The 19,675-nt window shown below is 39.3% G+C and overlaps 1 protein-coding gene across 5 annotated transcripts in view; it reads right to left on the minus strand.

The window, feature by feature from the left end:
- Window positions 1-19,675, minus strand: part of kcnip4a (potassium voltage-gated channel interacting protein 4a) — a 163,259-nt gene that overhangs the window by 109,995 nt on the left and 33,589 nt on the right. The window contains exon 1 of one of the 5 annotated variants that reach the window (XM_084924321.1): window positions 1,881-2,597. The exons of the other annotated variants lie outside the window; for them this stretch is intronic. Within the exon in view, the coding sequence (XP_084780447.1) occupies window positions 1,881-1,965 (85 nt within the window). The 5' untranslated portion in view covers window positions 1,966-2,597. Of the gene's footprint in view, window positions 1-1,880; window positions 2,598-19,675 lie in introns of those variants that run through there. 5 annotated transcript variants of the gene reach the window in all.

Raw genomic sequence — 19,675 nt, forward strand, 5'->3', positions numbered from 1 at the left:
AGGATTTGAAATAGGGAAAATGTGGTGGCTTCGAATGAGGACTTCAAAACTGAATCAATATATGTGTGATAACACATATTCCATTAATTGAATGCTGTGTGTGTGTCCCCAACATACAGGTGTCATTTAAAGCGTATTTCAATATTTAACTATAATATCGAGATTTGACTGAGCAAAGTATCTTCCTCTGGCTCAGCACATTTACAGTAATTACCTGGGTCCAAAGGGAAATAACGTCCAGCCATGCAGTCTACATGAGTAATAATTAACAAGTACTAACACTAACAATTAAGAACACAGTTTTACACATGAACAAACAAAGCAATGCTGCATTTTACCAGCCAAAGCTTTGGGGACATGAAGGTAAATTACTCCAGAATATACACTAATCGTGTTATTACCAAATGGGAATTGCAGTCTGACCTCAGCAACATGCTGGTGGCCATGGAAACCAACAGCATACTCCTCTGGGCATATACTGTAGATGGATTTCTTCAACCTTTGCATCAACCACAAGCCCGTACTCATTGCTATGATTGGAAAACTGAAACCATCTACTCCTTTTATAGTTCACCCCATCGACAAGGTGACTCTTCTGTAGCTGCCTCCCTTCCTCCCGACTTGTTCCTGCTGTCTCAAAGGTCACGGACACCGCAGAAAGTAGGCCACATCTTAGCAGCTTCATTTCGCTCAGCTCAGTTCGTTAACTAAACACACACTGTAAGAACTGAAGTGGCTGCAAGAAGTAAAAATAGTCTTAAATGTTCAGAATCATGTTGTAATTCATTAGCATGTTCAAGAAGCACCTCTCCGGGGCTTAGCACCTTGCGGTGTGATAATCAACAACCTACTCGACAGGAGCTCAGTTAATGCAAAAACCAGACAGGAGACACACAAGGCAAGGGTGTCAATGTATGCTACTAGTGTTGTCACATCATCTGTGCACAAACCGCACATGCCACTGTAAAGTCCAAGAATAATCAACTCTCGAATGATAGCTGTGAATAATTCAGAGCTCGTTTGATGCATAATGTGCAATATGTGCAACGATCAGTATATTCTGCTGCTGGTAACCTTTATCCTTTATTGAACCCTTCATGGAGTAATCTGCTGGTAATCCACCATAATCCATGATTTAATCTTGTTAAAGCCATTGATTTACTATCCTGCTTATTAGAAAAGCTCTTGGTCTGTGTGCACGGATCCAAAAAGAAGCCGAACTATATTAGGCTTTGCAGCACGATACAAGTCCAGAACTATTGATGATTGGTGGTGTTTGTGCACACTGAATGCAACAACTTCATTTTCAAGAAAGGACTCGTAAGGATTTGGAACAAACATATTGCTACACATTATTTTTAATTGACTGACACCACATTACATACAATATGTTGTATGCAACGCTGCTCAAAATTGTTAAGATGCAGAAAACAGGACTGCAACGCTGAGCTGTCAGAACCAGCGAGTCAAATCCTTGAATACATAAAAAAACTGCTGTATTGCGTGAGATGTTTGATTACATTTCTTTCCACTATAATGACTTCACCTTTGCCTCCGGTTATATTCTGTCCTTCTGTGCACATTTTAACATGCGTGCAAAGTCAAACAAATTATGATGGAGAGCAGGCGATAAATCCAAACCCCAGTCTGGAAATCCTCAAGTGGGCTTTGCTGCTGTAAATGTATACACAATGTAAATACTGCATGGTGCTGATGTTACGCAAGGTGGATGTGTCCAATTTGGACTTTGTTAAAAAAAAAAAAAAAGCAAATTTTTATGAAAACGTTGAGGAGAAGTAGAACAAAACTGCTTAGATGTAAATACAAAAATCGGCGGAGGTTTAGGAGAACCGCAGCAAAGACGCCTGTCAGAGTCTTACCGGTGTTGAGCGTGCCTGTGATGAGTCTGAACAGGTACTGTGCGAACTTGAAGATCTCACGCTTGCATCTTTTCCTGCAGCTCATCTTTGCAGTGGGGTAAAGGGGGGATGCTTGGAAAGGTCAGCACAAAAGGAAGACTCTAGTTTCAGGGTTAAAATCCAGGAAGGACTTTCACTTTGACAAAGTCTTGCAACGGGGCAAGTGTCCTTTTCTCTGCCCCACTCTTCTGGCTGTGTCAGCGTGGCCTTTGTGTCGGTGTGTGGCAGGAGTGATGATCATGAGTGAGTGGAGAGAAGTGACGGGGGACTCCACTCGCAAGTGTGTATGTGTCCCAGCTCGTCTGTTGCGCGGCTCCAGGGTAAAGGCTGTCTGATCAGCACGGACACGGGGATGGAGTGTGCTCTTTTGTCAGATCGTTAATATTTGCTTACCGACGCTTTACCTCCTGCTCTCTGGAGAGAGGTGAAGGGACTTCTTTCCAACACTCACTCCCTCCTCTCTGGACTTTTCCTCCAACTCCTCTGAGCGTACACTCTGAGCATACACTCTGCTGCTCTTCTTCTGTGTTACTACTGTTGGAGTCAAAACACAGTGGTTATCCAGTGGGTCTCTCCTTCTCTGTCTCTCTCAGACACAAACAAACACACACTCCCACACACACTCGTAGTGCGCCTACTGCTCGCTCTACTCAGCACCATCTGTGGATGTTTTACCCTCAATGACGGTTGCCATGGAGGTGTGGCCTGATTGGCCCGTGAAGAGGAGGAGGAGAAGAAGAAGAGAGAGAGAGTGGGAGAGAGAGAGAGAGATAGAAGGCACACACAAGGAGGAGGAGAGGCATAAAGGAGAATTAAGGGGAAAGTATCCACTTCGATGAATCAGCAATGACAGTACATTACAGCCCTGCTGTGTGATGTGTAACTGAACGTTTTTTAAAAAGTGACAGTAATGGGCAGTTTTAATGGCACACAATGGGCGCTTCAAACAGAAAAGTGACTCAATAATTAAGGGTACATTTCATAAGAAAAAGAAATGAAAAAGTCTTTTCTGCTAAATCATCAAGTTGTTCCACAGCATGCCCCAACAGTATCTAAAATCCATAACCACTAATCATTTTTAAATGAAAATAAAAATGTATTATTATAGTTAAAATAATTATTTTGTCAGTAAAAGAAGAGAAAAGCTGTCTTACAGCAGAAATACATGAGAAACTACATACCTGAAAAAATGTGTTTAAAAGTTCTTGAGTCTATTCACCAGCGGTTTTCAGGTTTTCATTATTCATTCATTATTATTATTATTCATTTATAAGTTTGAGCGTGGCTGACTGATTTTCTGCATGCCGATATGATTGGTGATGTCTCTTTTTCAGCTAAAAATCCACATTTCAGTCAATTTAAAGTTATTTAAAATCCATTTTCATCGCAGTTTAAACATTCAAAAGGTCCCAACACAAACATCACATGTAAGTAAGTAAGTAAAAAAGTAAGTAAAAAAGTAAGTAAGTAAGTAAGTAAGTAGTAAGTAAGTAAGTAAGTAAAATTTATTTATATAGCGCTTTTCACAGATAAAAATCACAAAGTGCTTTACAACACAGGACACAGGAGAATAAAAATATTTTGTCTTCTGTTTCTGCAAACGTGAACCCCTTCTCTCAGATTCACCATCTCCCTACACAAACTGTTTAATACAGTCTTAACACTGAGTGTCATGGCTTAAAGGAGCACTTTGGAATTTTCCTACATTACTTGTACTGGATGAAATTACAGAAAAGTAGCAGCCTCTCACACAAATGCATTGTATCAAAGTGAACGATACTTCATGAAATCATATGATTAATACTAGGTCAACAACTCGCCACCAGGGTTTAAATACCTGGGACTCCCCATCATTTGGTTTTAGCACTGAAGAAGCCGCTGGGATGAGAGGTGAAACGCTCCATGACCTGGATGTCTGAGAATCTACACAAACATACTTCTTGAAATCATTGCTTTGTTGACACAAGTACTGCTGAGGATAATATAGATGATACTAAAAGGCAAATGCTGCTTTAATTAGGTAGTGAAGCCTAGTTAGTCATTATTCATTCAGTGTATCAAAACAATATCAAAGCATTTAAATCTGAAACATTAATCTCTCCTAAAAGTATCATGTATATCCCATGCTTGTATCTCATTACAATGTAAATGCACCTCTTCTGCAATATAGTAATAATACTAATAATAATGATAACAACAAGAAGCCCTCTTGTAGCCAAGGAGACTCACTGTCTTTTCCCACTATTTACTTTTAAGTATTATATTTTGTTACTTTGTTCTTTTTAAACATACTTTAAGACATTGTTAGTGCAGCAAAACAAGTGCAAAGTGCAGACTTTTATTATTTGCCCTGTTGAAACCCAAGAAAAAATGTGCCTCAACTATAAGATTTCTCCTTGCTTGAAGTTAATACTTAATAAAATCTCTTCAATACAACATGTGAACATGAAATGTACCCCTAATTATACAACAAACCATACACAAAGTAAAAAAACAGTCATTTACAATATAAGAGGGCAGAAAAGAAAAAGCTGTGGAGCTCAGGACGGCGAGTTATCCTGCAAGAAAATGTCAAGGTCGGTATTTATGACTGACGGGCTACGCTAAGCATCTGTGATGACATTAGGATCAGTCGAGTGCATCATCTCCTCCACTAATTAGTCTACACTGTACCTCAATTGCACTCATCTATCAATGCCAAGCTCTCCCACCTCAAAAGTCTGTCATTAACTCGAACCTTTCCAGTCTTATTACAGCAGTGACTTCACTCAAGAAAACTCAGATAGCCATATTTTCTCATTATTACATGTCCATCAGGCTGACAGGTTTAGGTTTCAGATAAGTTAAGGCTTAAAATGAGGCTAAGTTTCTACAGGTCACTTGACAGAGAGATACTTCTATTTTGGTAAAGTCTACTCTGTGTAGAAACTCTGCAGACTCTGACCTTGGACTTTTCATCAGCCTGTAATGCTACACAGACTTTGCAGACAGAGTCCAAAGGCAAGAATAAAAAATATGTGCTTGGAGGAAAAAGAAAGATTTCAAGGACTTAGTAAGTATTGGGAAACTTCTTACTGGGTCAGATTGCCACAGAGAACTAGCACAGTGTCTGAATTAGGTGAATAATTTACAAGATACCTGTGGGGTGTAGCAGTGTCTTTGTGATACCACTTGCTTTCAGAAACAGGAGACACAGAAGATGAATAATAATGAATAAAAAACTTTCAAAGTCTTTTCTTTATGTTCATCCATTACCTAAGCACTAACTACTTTATTAAATTGCTAATCGAGTCAAGCTTTCCATTTTCATTTGGCTCACATGCAGTTGACAATGACATAAAGGCACATTTACGACTAAAAGTCTTGGTTTTCTTTGAAAAAATAAAGTGTTCTTGAATCAACAAAAGTGAATGCCAGTCAATTCCAGCCAGTGAGTGTTGACTTTGCTGCGAGTCACCAGATAGTTATTATTAGCTTCATTAAACTGCAAAACGTTAGTGTCGCATTTCAATTTGAAAACACAATCTCTTAAATGGTGCTAATAACTTTGCGTCAAGCAAAACGACAAAAGCTGAAGCTCCTTTTTAAAGCCGCTTTAGCAGTAAAAGGACAAGATTAGATACGCAATCTTATGGTCCATGAGTGCACAGAGCCATCGTTAATAATGGCATAATGCTGTTTAAATGGTTTAATAATGGAAAAACAAACAACGTAATATTTCTTCTTTATTGTTTGTATTTTCTAACTTGTGAAAAGGCCTTGAGCATTACCACTGTAATTGTGTTACAGGTGAAAAATGTGCTTTGGTTGCTCAATTGTCATTTTCCACAAACCAGGGAAGAGCTGCAAATTTTAAACTACACTGAATATTGTAACACTACACAATGGATAGATCAGACATAATTGAGTGTTTACTATTTGACTAAGACAGACATAAAACTTCTATTTGGCCTTGTAACGCAAAGCCATGTTAAAACTGTTTGTGTCAGAGGGTTTACTTTGTAAAAGCACTTAAATACCACTTTAAAGTAACTTGAGTGCTAAACTGCAGTCGAAATTAACACTAAAAGTTATAAATCAAGTAAACGCATGGATGTCCGCTCAAAATGAACAGTGAGATAAAAGGAAACTATTTGGTGAGCTTTATAACATTATTCAAATGTGTTTATTAATGTGAAATATCGTTTTCCATGGCCCCAAGTATAAAACACTTGAAAAAGACTGTAGTTTACTATGTAGCATTTCCAGGCGTCGTCTTTAACCACCAAGAGTGTCATTATGTCCCTTAAACTTGCAAATGCACCACTTTATTGTAGACTAACAAGTATGCTAGCTGTCAGTATAACAGTTTACAACATAAACTCTAGTTGGGCCTAAGTATGTCAGATTGTTGCATTTTAAGATTTCTTTTTGACACAGGCTAAGCTAACTTACAGTACTGTGCAAAAGTTTTAAGCACACCCTTCCTTTATGTTTAGCTTGAGCCAGACTTTTTGTAATTTTTTAAAAGTGGTCATAAGGAATAACTGTCATACATACATATATATATATATATATATATATATATATATATATATATATATATATATATATATATATATATATATACACATGTACACTACCGGTCAGAACACCCCAATTTTTCCAGTTACTTTTTGCAATTCAAGTCGTTCAAGTCCAATGAATAGCTTGAAATGGTACAAAGGTAACTGATGAACTGCCAGAGGTAGAAAAAAAATAAAAAATAAAAAATAAAGTACATTTCAGAATTGCATGATAGGCAGCTCACAGGACAACATCTTCAAGCACAGCTTAATAATGGTCATAGTAAGCAAGTCTCAGTTTCAGCTATAAAGAGAAGACTTCGAGCTGTTTGACAGGATGAGTTGCAGCAAAAAACCCGTTGCTAAGACATCAGAATAAGACAAAGAGGCTTGCCTGGACCATGAAACACCACCATCGGACTACTGAAGACTGGAAGAAGGTATTATTGATTGATGAATCAAAATTTGAAATCTTTGGTTCACTACGCAGGATCACCATCGGGTAGGTGAAAGGACGGTTCCACAGTGTGTGGCATCAACTGTCAAACATGGACGAGGAACTGTGATGGTCTGGGGTGTTTTGCTGGATCCATGGTCGGTGACTTGTACAGAGTGAGAGGCACCCTGAACCAAAATGACTACCACAGCATTCTGGAGCACCATGCAATACCCTCTGGTATGTGCCTAGTTTTCAGAGGTTCATCCTACAGCAAGATAATGACCCTAAACATAAGTCCACACTATGCCAGAACTACCTTAGCAAAAAGCCCAAGATGGTAAGCTTGAAAACACAGAGCGGCCAGCACGGTCTCCATCGAGCTGGTTTGGGATGAACTGGACAGAAGAGTGAAAGAAAAACAACCTACAAGTGCCACACATTTATGGGAACTTCTGCAACAGACATGGAAAGACCTTTCTGAAGAATATTTGATTTCTATTGTAGGAATAATGCCACAGGTGTGTTCAGGTGTTATATCTGCAAAGGTGGCTACTTTGATGAGTCCAAAGTCCATGGTTTCTTTTTTTCTTTTTTCTTTTTTAACTCCAATTGCTTATCTGTACTATGTTTTCATTTCAGAATGCAACAAGACATTTAGCTTCATAATTTTAAATTAAAAAAAATGGAAGAATTTGAGTGTTCTAAAACTTTTGACCAGTTTTGTTTGTTTGTTTGTTTGTTTGGTAAGCCACTTAATGCTGAGCGATGAATCATTCACACATACAAAAGCCGCCTAAACCAATCACAATCAGTGCTGTATCTATACATACCAGACAACTTAGCAAAGATCCAATTTTAAATCGTATCTTTAGGCACTTTGTTACGAGCAGGCTGTCACAAAAACACACAATTTGCTCCCATTTTTTCTTTAGCTGAGTCTATGAAAAATGCCAAAGATAACACAGTTTGACAGGCATAAAACAGTATTTTTGCACCAACAAGGTGATTCCCAAAGAGCTCTTGGCATATCTCAGCATGGTGTGCAGTATGTCCTTAAAATAAGAAATAGCAAGCGTAAGAATCAACAGCAGATGAACAGCATCTGAAAATCATGTTCTTAAGAAATAGGAAAAAATATCCAGCAAAGACCTGAGAGATGCACCTGGTCCTTCTACTGTTCACTGCAGCCTCATAAAGGATGATGTGAGTGGAAAGCTGGCTCTCAATAACCATTGTTAACGAAGGGAAACAAGAAAGATTGCCTAAGAGGGCTCGAGCCGTGTTGAAGAATAAAGGTGGTCAAAACCATTTTAAGTACCCAATCTTTACTGGTCCCACACACCTTTTAACCCTCAAATGGTTGATTTCAACCTCTGCAACTCTGATAAACAGAAAGACTCCTGAACCCTATGTAATTATAGATAGAAGCACTACATTATATGAACTACACCAGATAGCTTCAGGTCACACAAGGAACAAGCACAAATTGCACTGACACAATGTTTGTCACTCCACTATTTCTCTGGTAAACAGATGGCCTGCTGCTCATGTTGGTTATTGGTAAAGCGCCGCTGACATCACTCACCCTTGATTCAAGTACACTGTGCTGCTACCAAACACTGAGCTAAAACCTATATATTTTCCTACAAGCCTGCAAGTCCATCACAGATCACTCTCAAGGCCTCTCCAACACTCTTATAGAATTTGAAGTGTGGAACAAATCACTACAATACAAGTCCACGCGCAGGCAGGAAAACTCTCACCAGGAGTAATGTTTAATTTAATGAGCTGGTCAGGACATGGGGGGATGGAATGAATACAACAGAAAATACTGAAATCTTACAAGATATTTGGGTGAGTCTAAACAAAGAGAACAAAGAGCAGATTTATACTATTCAGAAGGCTTGTTTGAAGGCAACACCAACTACAGCATTTATTCAGTAATTGCAATATCTTATGTTAATTAAGAATCATGAGATCTAATGAATATCACACAGCAAACTAAATTCTTAATTAAAACCACCCTAATCTTAAATTATATTACCATCGCTACAGCCTTTAGGGTCCTATTAAAATACTATCTTCTACAACATAGCATGATCACATTCGTTCCCATAGCACTGTGCTATATTTACATTGTTTAAGTAATTGTAGCCTTAATGCAGGATGATCTGACGTCATTCTTCTCTGAAGCACCCTCGAGCCTACAAGAAGAGTTCACTTGATCGGGCGGACCTCTTTTCTGCAGAGAGTTTCCCCTGATATGAGACAGAACTACCAACTCCCTACAGATTTCAATTTCCAATTTCAGTCTGACATCAGGTGTGCTTTTCTACCAACACTAGGACACTGTTTAAACAAGAAATATCAGGCAAGACCATTACGTTCAGATTGCGACGTATTTGTATCCAATTGTATGCATACTGTAGGCAGCTGAAGTCATACTGAAAGAAATGTGACCTTGATTTTTGCAGCTACTTTACTCTCTACTCTGCTGTCTAATTTCTGTGGCAACTGCAGATATAGTTTCCCTGTCCACTGAAGACTATCGTATCCACCTGCATCTAATGAGAACAGCTTGAAATAACAGTCAGTCCCACTCACAGTGATGATTGGCTAATTGTTGGGGTGTCAGTGGTGCTCATTAGACCGATCGCTTTTCAACAATAAAACTCTTTTGGGGGGTTTTCGTGTCAAAAATCGGTCAACAGGGTGGAGCGGACAAATTCAAAAGGAACCGAAGATCAAATTTGCACACACATAACATTAAAAGTCTCCATGTGGCTCAGCTTAAGGGAGTAAGAGCAGTGGCTTGCTCCTCAGATTTCCACATTGCAAGCAAATGATGCATTATATTTTTGACTGAGCACAACAGCCCAAGATGCAGCTGTATTTTCCCCATCATCTAAAATATAAAGTCCCAGAGAAACTTTTCTTCATTCCCAGACTTTGATCGAACATGAACTTTTTCTATGTTGCCCCCTGCAGCAATGGAAGGAGTAAGAATAGGCTCTGCTGGGGAGAAGTTGACAGATATACTGATCCATCCAGAAAACACTGACTGCAGGTGCCCAGGGGTGAGAGCCAACATTACCACAAGAGCTTTTCTTTTCTACCCGCTGCGTGAGAGGCGCTCGGCCAGCTGAAAAGCTGCAGAGAGCAGCTTATCATCAAAAACAGGAGCGCGGCTGACAACCGCAGACTTCTATTGTGAATCGCTGCGTCCCAAATTGCATTTAAAGAAAGCCCATTTACCACAAACTGCACAACCACTCTGATCCTTTAATGTGAACACAGATGATACATCGCTGTCAGAAACTGAGCACTCTGAGGCAAAGTGGCCAGTAAACTGAACATCAAGTGCTGAGCCACAATCTAGTCGCCATTTGTCATCAAGAAGTGGAGTGTGCTTCACTGTGATGTCTAAGTGCTCCACCTTTCTCACGTCAGCGTGCTTGACAATATCCACAAAATAGTTCTACAAGTTGCTGGGCTGGAGCAGGACGAGTAATCATCCACAGCCTCATTCACCAATATGCGCCCTTTTACATTTTAGGGATGTTTTCTTGTTGCTAACGAAGGATCGTGCACAAAAGAGGCATGCTAATAGCCTTTTAAGGTAGTCCATTGTGCTGATTTCTAATCAGACCAGCTTTCAACAACTAAAGAGCACTTCTTTCCCTGCCAGTATTAAAAACTGATCGCTTCTAATTACCGGTTCACTGTATGTGAACTGTGCAGTCTGACAGAATCCAGTATGACCGTTTACCACATGGCTGCTTCAGCTGCTCGATTCCTGCGTTTGTGTGCGTCCACCCGCTTTATGAGTCACATGTGACCCTGGATTTTTTCTTTCTTTTTTTCCTGCATTGCCTTCTTTACGTGTCAGGTCTATTTCTGTCACGCCGGCTCACATCTCTAGCTGTAGGTTGAAAAACACTCACATACAGCAATTACTGACAGCTGACATAAAGAAAATTGTCTAGCATTTCTTTTCTTTTTTCTATTTCTCTTTTAATACTGGCTGACTGAGATGGTGTGAGGGAGGAATCTATGTTCAGCAGAGCAAAGATGCTGCTGTGGATAAACTTACTGTCAAATAAACATAAACCAAAATCCATGTGAATGACAGCTGCTCTGATGTCAAATTATCTACATTGACCTTTAAGATGAGCGACGACAGAGGAAAAAGTTGTGTCTTAAACTCAAAATACGGTGGCCTCGAGAGGTTAAACACACTGCACTTAAGACAACACCACTTATCAGAAAAGGATTACATAGGAACACAAAAAGAGAAACAGTTAGCGTGACAGAACCACCATGCAATTGACAAGCTAACAGTAAATGGCTGCTAGTAAACATGCATCTAAGGTGTAATGCCTGATTTAGATTTTTGCATGAAATCTATGTCGTAACTTACGATGCAGCACTTTTAACCTTTTACATGTCCCTCAGGAGAAATGTAACTACACGTCAGGTCGACACAGCCTGCAATTACTAGTGATGTGCGATACCACTGATTTCCTTTCCGATCCGATACCAAGTAATATTCAGGGTGGTATCGACGATACTGATCCGATACCGATACTTTATTTTATTTATTGTATCTCAAATTATAGCATCATAATGATTACAGGACATCAGATTACTTGTTCTTATCACTTAACAATGCAGAGTTCATCATATAGAAATAAAAAAACTGAAGTTGTGCGCTATTTGAACACCTTGCCTGCCTGCAGCACTAAAGGACTCTGTGAGAGACGTTTGTCTCGCCCTAGCAGCACCTGTCCTTCTCCTCCTCTACAGTTCGCCTCAACATACGCTCGTCATATTCTGTGATATGATTTACTCTGAGGTGTTTGACAAGGTTAGTGATGTTGCCACAACCATACATGCCAACCCTCCCGATTTTTCCGGGAGAATCCCGAATTTCAGTGCCCCTCCCGAAAATCTCCCGGAGCCACCATTCTCCCGAATTTCTCCCGATTTTCCACCCGGACAACAAAATTGAAAAACCATATCGCAGAATTCATAGCGTGGCCCAGCCAATTCCAGTTTCCAACAATGGCGGCAGCTACTTAGTTTTAATATTACTCTTATTTGTCTTTCTGGGTCGCAAAAACTTTTAACATATTTTCAGGTGAGAATGTAGCTGTGTAAACTTCAAACATCTGAGCCGACCGACACATCGTTTTCAAACTACCGCGGTCTTTCACTGCTCGCGTTAAACATGATATATAAGTCACTTTGCTAACTTAAAAATGTTATTGTTTGGCTTTTTCAGTGTTTTATTTGTTCTTGAGTAAATCGGTTTGGCTGAGATTAAAGTTATTAGATTAGATTAAATTAAATTAAACTTTATTAATCCCTCGGGAGGGTTCCTCCGGGGTTTTCACACAGCTGAATAAACGTCAAACAGAAAACTAATTAAACAAAGTGTGAGACGGTAGAGAGTTTACGCCAGCGCCCGGTTATATTTTAGATAGCAAGGACCAGACGGCAGAGTTTCACTCCACCGAGGGAGCTCGTGACGTACTACCCGACTTTCTTTAGACCGCGGTCGGGCCGGGTCCTCAGGTGGAAGCAGCCTCTGAATTTGGACACCCCCGCTGTTTCCGGGCCGGCCAATAATAACGGTGACATTTCGCGTATTTTATCCGATAAATAAACACTGTAAAATGTATTTATTCCCCCCCCCCCAAACAGCCCTTTTGAATGTCTCCCTAATTCTGAGGTCTCAAGGTTGGCAAGTATGGCCACAACACCTCACTTTTTTGCCACATGTATCGCAAACCACGTCTCAGCTGTTTGTGGAGATAAAATACGTCCGCACAATTACGCTCAGCCATTGTTATACAGCCGTATTTCGCACATGACTATGAAAGGCGGAAGAGGAAGTAGTTCCTTTGAATGTAGACAATCCGAATGTTATAGTTTCTTTCCACTGTGTTCCTGTTAGTGATAAACTACAAATTTACCCTAAATTACTAAAATATCGATATTTTAATGTGAGAATCGATTCTAGAACATAAATGATTGGTATCGGAGGAATCGATATTTCAGGATCGATCCACACATCACTAGCAATTACTGGGTTTTGGGTTACATTGCAAGTTACGACATAGATTTCCAGCAGAAGTCTAAATCAGGCATTGTATACATCATATAATAAAAACGCACGTTACCAATGAATCCTCCGCTTCTTCTTTTCTGCCACTTTCTCAGTTGTTCAGTCACGTTACTGTCTCCTCAAAAAACACTTCAGTTTTGTTGTGTAAGTTTTAACAGCATTTTTTTTTTTGCTAGTGTTTTCTTAATTTCCATTTGACCTCTCGAAAGACACATTTATTCAAGCCAAAGTCACTCTCATTAACTAATCACTACAGCTTAGTTGCACAGTTTATGTCGTTACTAATTCATGACACCACTAAGTGAGTAAAAGACAACCTTTCTGTTTTCAGATCAATAGTTATTACCTTTCAATCCACTGCCATGTCTGCCGTTTGCATTATGGGACTAGAATACTTGAAAAATTGATGGATACAATTAAAATGTTACTTCCACCAATGCATAACAGAATAATCCTCATTAACAGCAAAGCCTTTTTAAAAAGTCAGCTTGTCAAACTTTGCAGGTGGAGAATCTCCAGGCTGTCTTTACGCTTCCATTAAGTCTAACGTCTTCTGGCACCTGGGAATATCGCAGAACACCAGCATGCACTGAGATGAGCGCTATCTGTAGCATAGCTGAGTTTTGGCAAACAAGGCAAATGTCAATATGCCTAGATATATGCACAGTGCAAATATCTCTAAGGACCAAGAAGTCACAGAAAACACAAAGTGGATACACAGGCGTACATATGGGAATGCCTAACAATAGAATCAGAGGAATAGAAAAGCATTAAATTTTTAGTTTTAGCTTTAATTAACAGTATTTTCACATTAGTTAGATGTTCATTTTGTTTTATGATGTTTTTTCTTTTTTTTTACTTGTTTTACTTGTGAAATTAAAAAAAAATAGAGGAAACTAAAAGCTCATCAACTTAAGCTGGGACAGTACCACACAGGACATTCTGCTGAGTGCACAGAAAGCTGGCAGGAGACTAAAACTGCACCATCAGTTCTGCTCACTGTTTTAGATAGAAATGAATCCTAGGAGGCTGTCTGCATAAACACTTCTACTGAAGTCAATTTCAACAGTGAGGGGAAAAAATGACTGGAAATAGTAAATATACTGTGGTCTACGGGGTGATGCATCCAATTCCAAATTGAAGAGTTAAGCCTGGGCTCTCTGCCCAGACTTGCTTACTGAATACACAATGTCACGAGCCTCAAAAATAAGGTGATAATATGAAACATGTCTGCCAAAGATACACAATGATGGTAAAATAGGACACAGCAATGATAATGATAATCTTAGTCATCGCTAAATCATAAATAATGAAATAAAAATCTTGGAAAATGTACAGCAGCAGCTTTAGCAACAATCTCCGAATCCAAATCCACTTTAGCAAAGGCAGCGAGACGTGGATGAAATGCAGCAAAAATTTAATTCAACACATTTTTTTAGTCTGCAACCTAAAATTAACATAAGGTCTTATCAACATCTAGTTTGATAAAGAATACTATTGTAAAGCAGAGAATGAGGGAACTGCTGGGTTTCTCATTGTCATCTGTTGCAAACTTTCTGTATGGGTGAACCTAATAACACCAAGTGTAATGAAACTAAGCTTTCTTTTCCCCCAATGGAGTCTTGCTCAAGAGCCAAAAAATGTCTTCCAAAGTCTTAAAGCTTAAAAGTTTATGGTCCAAAATATGTTGGTAATGAAACAGATTCTCTGAACAAGTCTATGGTTTGCTGGACTAAATCCCTTTAAACACTGGGTCTGAACTGTGCAGCCAAAAAGGAATAAAAGAGGAGCCCATACCACAGCAAACAGTAGAAACTAAAGCCAAATGGCTGCTATAGTAACCTTTGTTGAACTGAAAGATTAAGGACACAGACGCAGTAAAACAAAAAACAACTTAAGTTGATCGATGTTGTTATTCTGTCATTAGCAAAAAGGTTAGCAGATTTGTTCAAGCATATGATGAAAAAAAACAATGTAAAAACCCCTTAGGATTAATGCAGTACTTTCATCAGGGAATTAAAAGAGCATTTTGGGAATTAAGGTGAACGCTGAACTAACACTGAAGCAAAGTGGACGATATGAGTGCATGGATACGGATCCTTGTTTCTGATCATGAACTACAGCTGACTTAGACAAACAGAAACTTGTCATCTTACTAAAAAGGTATTGTGGTGGGGTGTGGTCTGCGGTGCCGTGCAGGGAGGGCGGACGCACCTGCACGGCATCCTTAATCACGCCCGCCTAGTTAAAAACACGGGGACTCAGGGGTTTGGGGGTGTTGTGGTGTGATGTGAATTCAATAAAATGGCTCTAAATTATGATCTTTGGTCCCGCCGTGCCTTATTCACACCACAGGTATTTTTAACAAGATCATGCATTTTCAATTCACTTCAGTTCACTTTTATTTATATAGTGCCAAATAACAAAAATAGTCACCTCAAGGTGCTTTACATTGTAAGTTCAACCCTAGAGAAAACCCCACCTACTGTGCGCAAGCACTTGGGAACAGTGGGAAGGAAAAAACATCTTTTAACAGTCTCAGGGAGTGGCAGTCATCTGGACCATTTTCAGTGAATCTTTATTTCTTCAAGCTTCTTTACAAACAAAATAAGAAACACAGCATAGCTGCAAAGAAACAATAATTACATTAGTGGTAAATCTGCAAATTAGAGGTGAAGACTCAGGGTCAGCTTATCAATGATTGGTCGATATGCTTTCCTCTAACCAAATTACCTGGTTACTTTCATAAGAAGAAAACTGCTACATCAGCATCCTTCAAGGATCATTCTTTAATTTTGCAACTTTTACAATCTGATGCAGATGCTCGGTTAGTTCGGGCAGGCCAAGAAATCAAGTTCAGCCACAAACCAGGCCAGATGCCGCCAACATCTGCAGGTAGCAGCAGCAGCTATACCTGGACCAGGCTGGATGTCAGGCGTCTCTCTTTAATCCTAACTGTCAGTTTAAAACAAGTAGCTTAAACTACTTAATATGCCGCAAATACTAGTTTTAAAAAAATATTGATTGCCAATTTAGGCAAATAAGACAAGCAGGTGACGTACGCTCATTGTATTGTGGCAGATTAATATAATTTGGTTGAGAAATAGATACCATTTTCCCAGCAAACTGTTACTGGAAACCACCACTATAAATAATAGACCGGCAGATACTATAATTCATGTGATTAGAAATATACACTATCTAGTTCTATATTAGAGCTGATAAGCTGACATTTCATGTGAACTCTGCACATAAAACATTTTTTTTATCACATAACATTTTTGTCATTTTGGAATAAAGGTTTCATTGCTGATCAGTGAGACCTTTCTCACACACAAGACTTCAAATACTGCCAATCAGTCAAAGCCACGCACATAAGCTAAGCTGGTAAAGATTTGTTACTTCTGGTTGGAATACAAATGTCAATTGATTTTCATTCAGCTGACTACTGATCTCCATTTTAATATTAGCCCAGGGCATACATACATACATACATATATATTATTACAAAAAATAATGAACGATCAAAGTGCCTCTAAAGAATTAATGCCCAACAGTTTAGAGGATGTAGGAAGTGTTGCTACACTTAAGTGTTGTTATTAAGCAAGTTACTGCAAACATTAATATTGATGATTCTTTCAAAAGGGAAGGAAGAAATAACCTTAAATCATTATAGGATAAATGGAGCCGTAGAGCTGAAGAAAAAACATCTTAACCCATCCCATTAATGCTAGCAGATGCAGAGCGCACAGGAATTTAGTGCTTTCCTTGGACAAAAGGTTAACCGTAGAAGTGACAATGCAGGGTGTCACTGCAGATAAGAGCCAGGTCGATATCTGACGACAGTAATGAATTGCTTATGACATCAGTGTACTAATGTTAGCGCAACTGCTCCCTCAGGGCACTCCTGAAAAGCATATGGGATGCCTCCTGAAATTAAAGTCCATTCCCCTGCTTTGTATGCTCTTTACAGATCACTCTGATGCGCTGTGTGTTTGTATACTCTGCATTTCAGAGTGATGGATCATTACTCTGAACATATGGCAGGTTTTAAATGGTGTTTTGCCCAAACGCTTGTCTAGATGCCTACTGCAGTCTGTCTTCATTGGCATTCATTAGCATTGTTTAGAATTAGGAGTTTGTTTTGAAAAGGTCATTACGGAAACTTTACGTGATCCCCTCGTTATAAATCTGGGTGCCTGTAATGGCACAGAGAAACCTGAAATGCTATCTCTGTTTCCTTCTACTGAGGACAATGCTCTGTATATCTCCGTCATTATTCCTTGTGCTCGACATTTTATCTACACTCGGGTATCTCGCCTGGACTATTTGAGGAGATGAAGGTTCTTGAACAACACGCTGATAAGGGTGACTCACTTTATACGTCCATTCGCATGGATCTAAAGGGGGCCCGTACTTGAAAACTCATACACACAACGAAAACTTTGGCACTTCAAAAATGAACGCTATATTTCGTCCCGATTGCATTTTAACTGCAGGCTCTGAGATGGCAAAACTGACTTCCAACTCTTTTTCAAGGGGCATTAGGTCTTATATTAATGCCTGCTGACAAAAGCTGCTTTCACACTGCAAGGCTTAATGCGCAGTTTTGATTTATTGTTGAAAACTGATTTTCTGTTACACACATAATGAACTCACTGTGGCCAAAATCTAATAGGAGTTTGAAAAGGTTAGATGTGCAAAACGAGCCACGTATTCCTCTTTTGTTAAATTCTTCCGATGTCTGAAGCAATCCCTAAGGCTCTTAAGTGTGAGGTGACATTGGAGCCACATTCACCTGTGATCCTGTTCAGCTATTTCTTTTGATATGCTTTCAAACATGAGCGCTTTGAATTTTGCTTCAAACCTTTTTCCCTAAATCCTTATGAGGTCCAACGCCTCATTATCCCACTGAACAATGCCCTTCATGCTCACTTGCTAGTACAGCCAACAGCATGTATTCTAGATCCCCAAATAAAGTTCTACAGGGACATAAAACTTGTATGAATTTTTAATATGACTTCTGACAGCTCGTATAAGATAGACGGTGTGTCAGATTTGAGTACACAGGACTGAGCTGGAAATGTCAGTTTGTGACGCTGTAAAAGGCAGCTTTCTGGCTCTGAACCAGATGTAGCAGTGCCCACATCTGTCAGCCGAGCAGGTGACCTTCTGTTTAACTGGTGGACATCAAATAGCAAAAGCATGCTGTATAGATTATAATGTGAGCTAATGCATAGGGCCCCTGCAGCTTGTTAATGGATGCGGGCGACCTGACTACAGAGCGAACGTGACAATATAAGTGCTGATGCTCATGCTTGATGTTTCCACCTAACACACAGTACGGTTTAATACTGGTGGGCACTGTTTAACGGGCAAGGTGCCTTTTTATGCTCAAGCACTATAAAGTCACAAGGAGCAGTGAAGATGCATTTATGTAGAAGCTAAGTGCTTGTGAAACCCTCCTGCTTTACATGATCTACATCTAATGGTGTAGTTAAAAATATATTTCGACTGTTACAGACTTAAATTACACTCTTTAGTCATGACACCTAAGAAACCACAAGTTTTGAGTACTCAGTAGGTCTTTAACACTTTTCTGAGACATCACTAAAACAAATCTGGCTACCAAGCACGTATTTGGGCAGTTACTTTGAAGGATTATCTAAATCAGCTTTAATTTCAGTGGTCACTGAGATATAGAAACTTAATGCATAGAATTAACTTTGCTGTAACTTTACAGTTCAATAACTGATTACTCACGTCTTGCTTGTACACTCCCCAGCCACTATATTAAGTACACCTTGCTAGTACCAGGTTGGACCTGCTTTTTCTTCATAAATGCTTTAATTCTTAATGAAAAAGATTCAACAAGTATCAGGAAAAGTTTTCAGAGATTTTGGTCCATATTGACGTAACAGCGTCACACAGTTGCTGCAGATTTGTCAGCTCCACCTCCATGATCCTTCGCAAAGGTGCTCTATTGGACCAAGATCTGGTGACTGTGGAGGTGATTTGGATACACTGAACCCGTTGTCATGTTCCAGAAATCGATTTGAGATGATCTGAGCATTTTGCAACAAGGTTACATCAAAAGATCAGACTCAGAATCAGAATGACTTTATTTATCCCCACGGGGCAATTAAGATGGAAATGCATGTGGTCAGGAACAATTGTTTAAACACCCATGTGGTGTTTAAACAATGTCCAGTTTGTACTAAAGCGTGCCAAGAAACCATTACCCACACCACTGCACCACCACCATAAGCCTGAACCATTGATACGAGGCAGACTGGATCCATGCTTTCATGTTGTTTACACCAAATTCTAACCCTACATTAAAAGCCAACTCATTGGACCAGGCAGCATTTTTCCAGTCATCTGTTTGAAAGTAAATAAGAGACCGAAGAAACACCCTTCAACGATGATGGTGTGGCATAGTTTGTCCACCAGAGGTAACTCTGCTACTTCCTCATTAGCAACACAAACACAACGACCAGCTGGTCGTTGTGTTTGTGGCAAGGTGTGAACAAATCATTCACAACTTGTTGTGACACTAAAACTGGACTATTTTTAAACTGCTTTGTTATATTATATTATCTTATTAAGGAATTATAAATACATAACAAAAGCTACACATATC

This window comes from Perissodus microlepis, chromosome 3 (genome assembly GCF_051167445.1).
Source record: "Perissodus microlepis isolate ML-2025 ecotype Zambia chromosome 3, ASM5116744v1, whole genome shotgun sequence".
NCBI lineage: Eukaryota > Metazoa > Chordata > Actinopteri > Cichliformes > Cichlidae > Perissodus > Perissodus microlepis.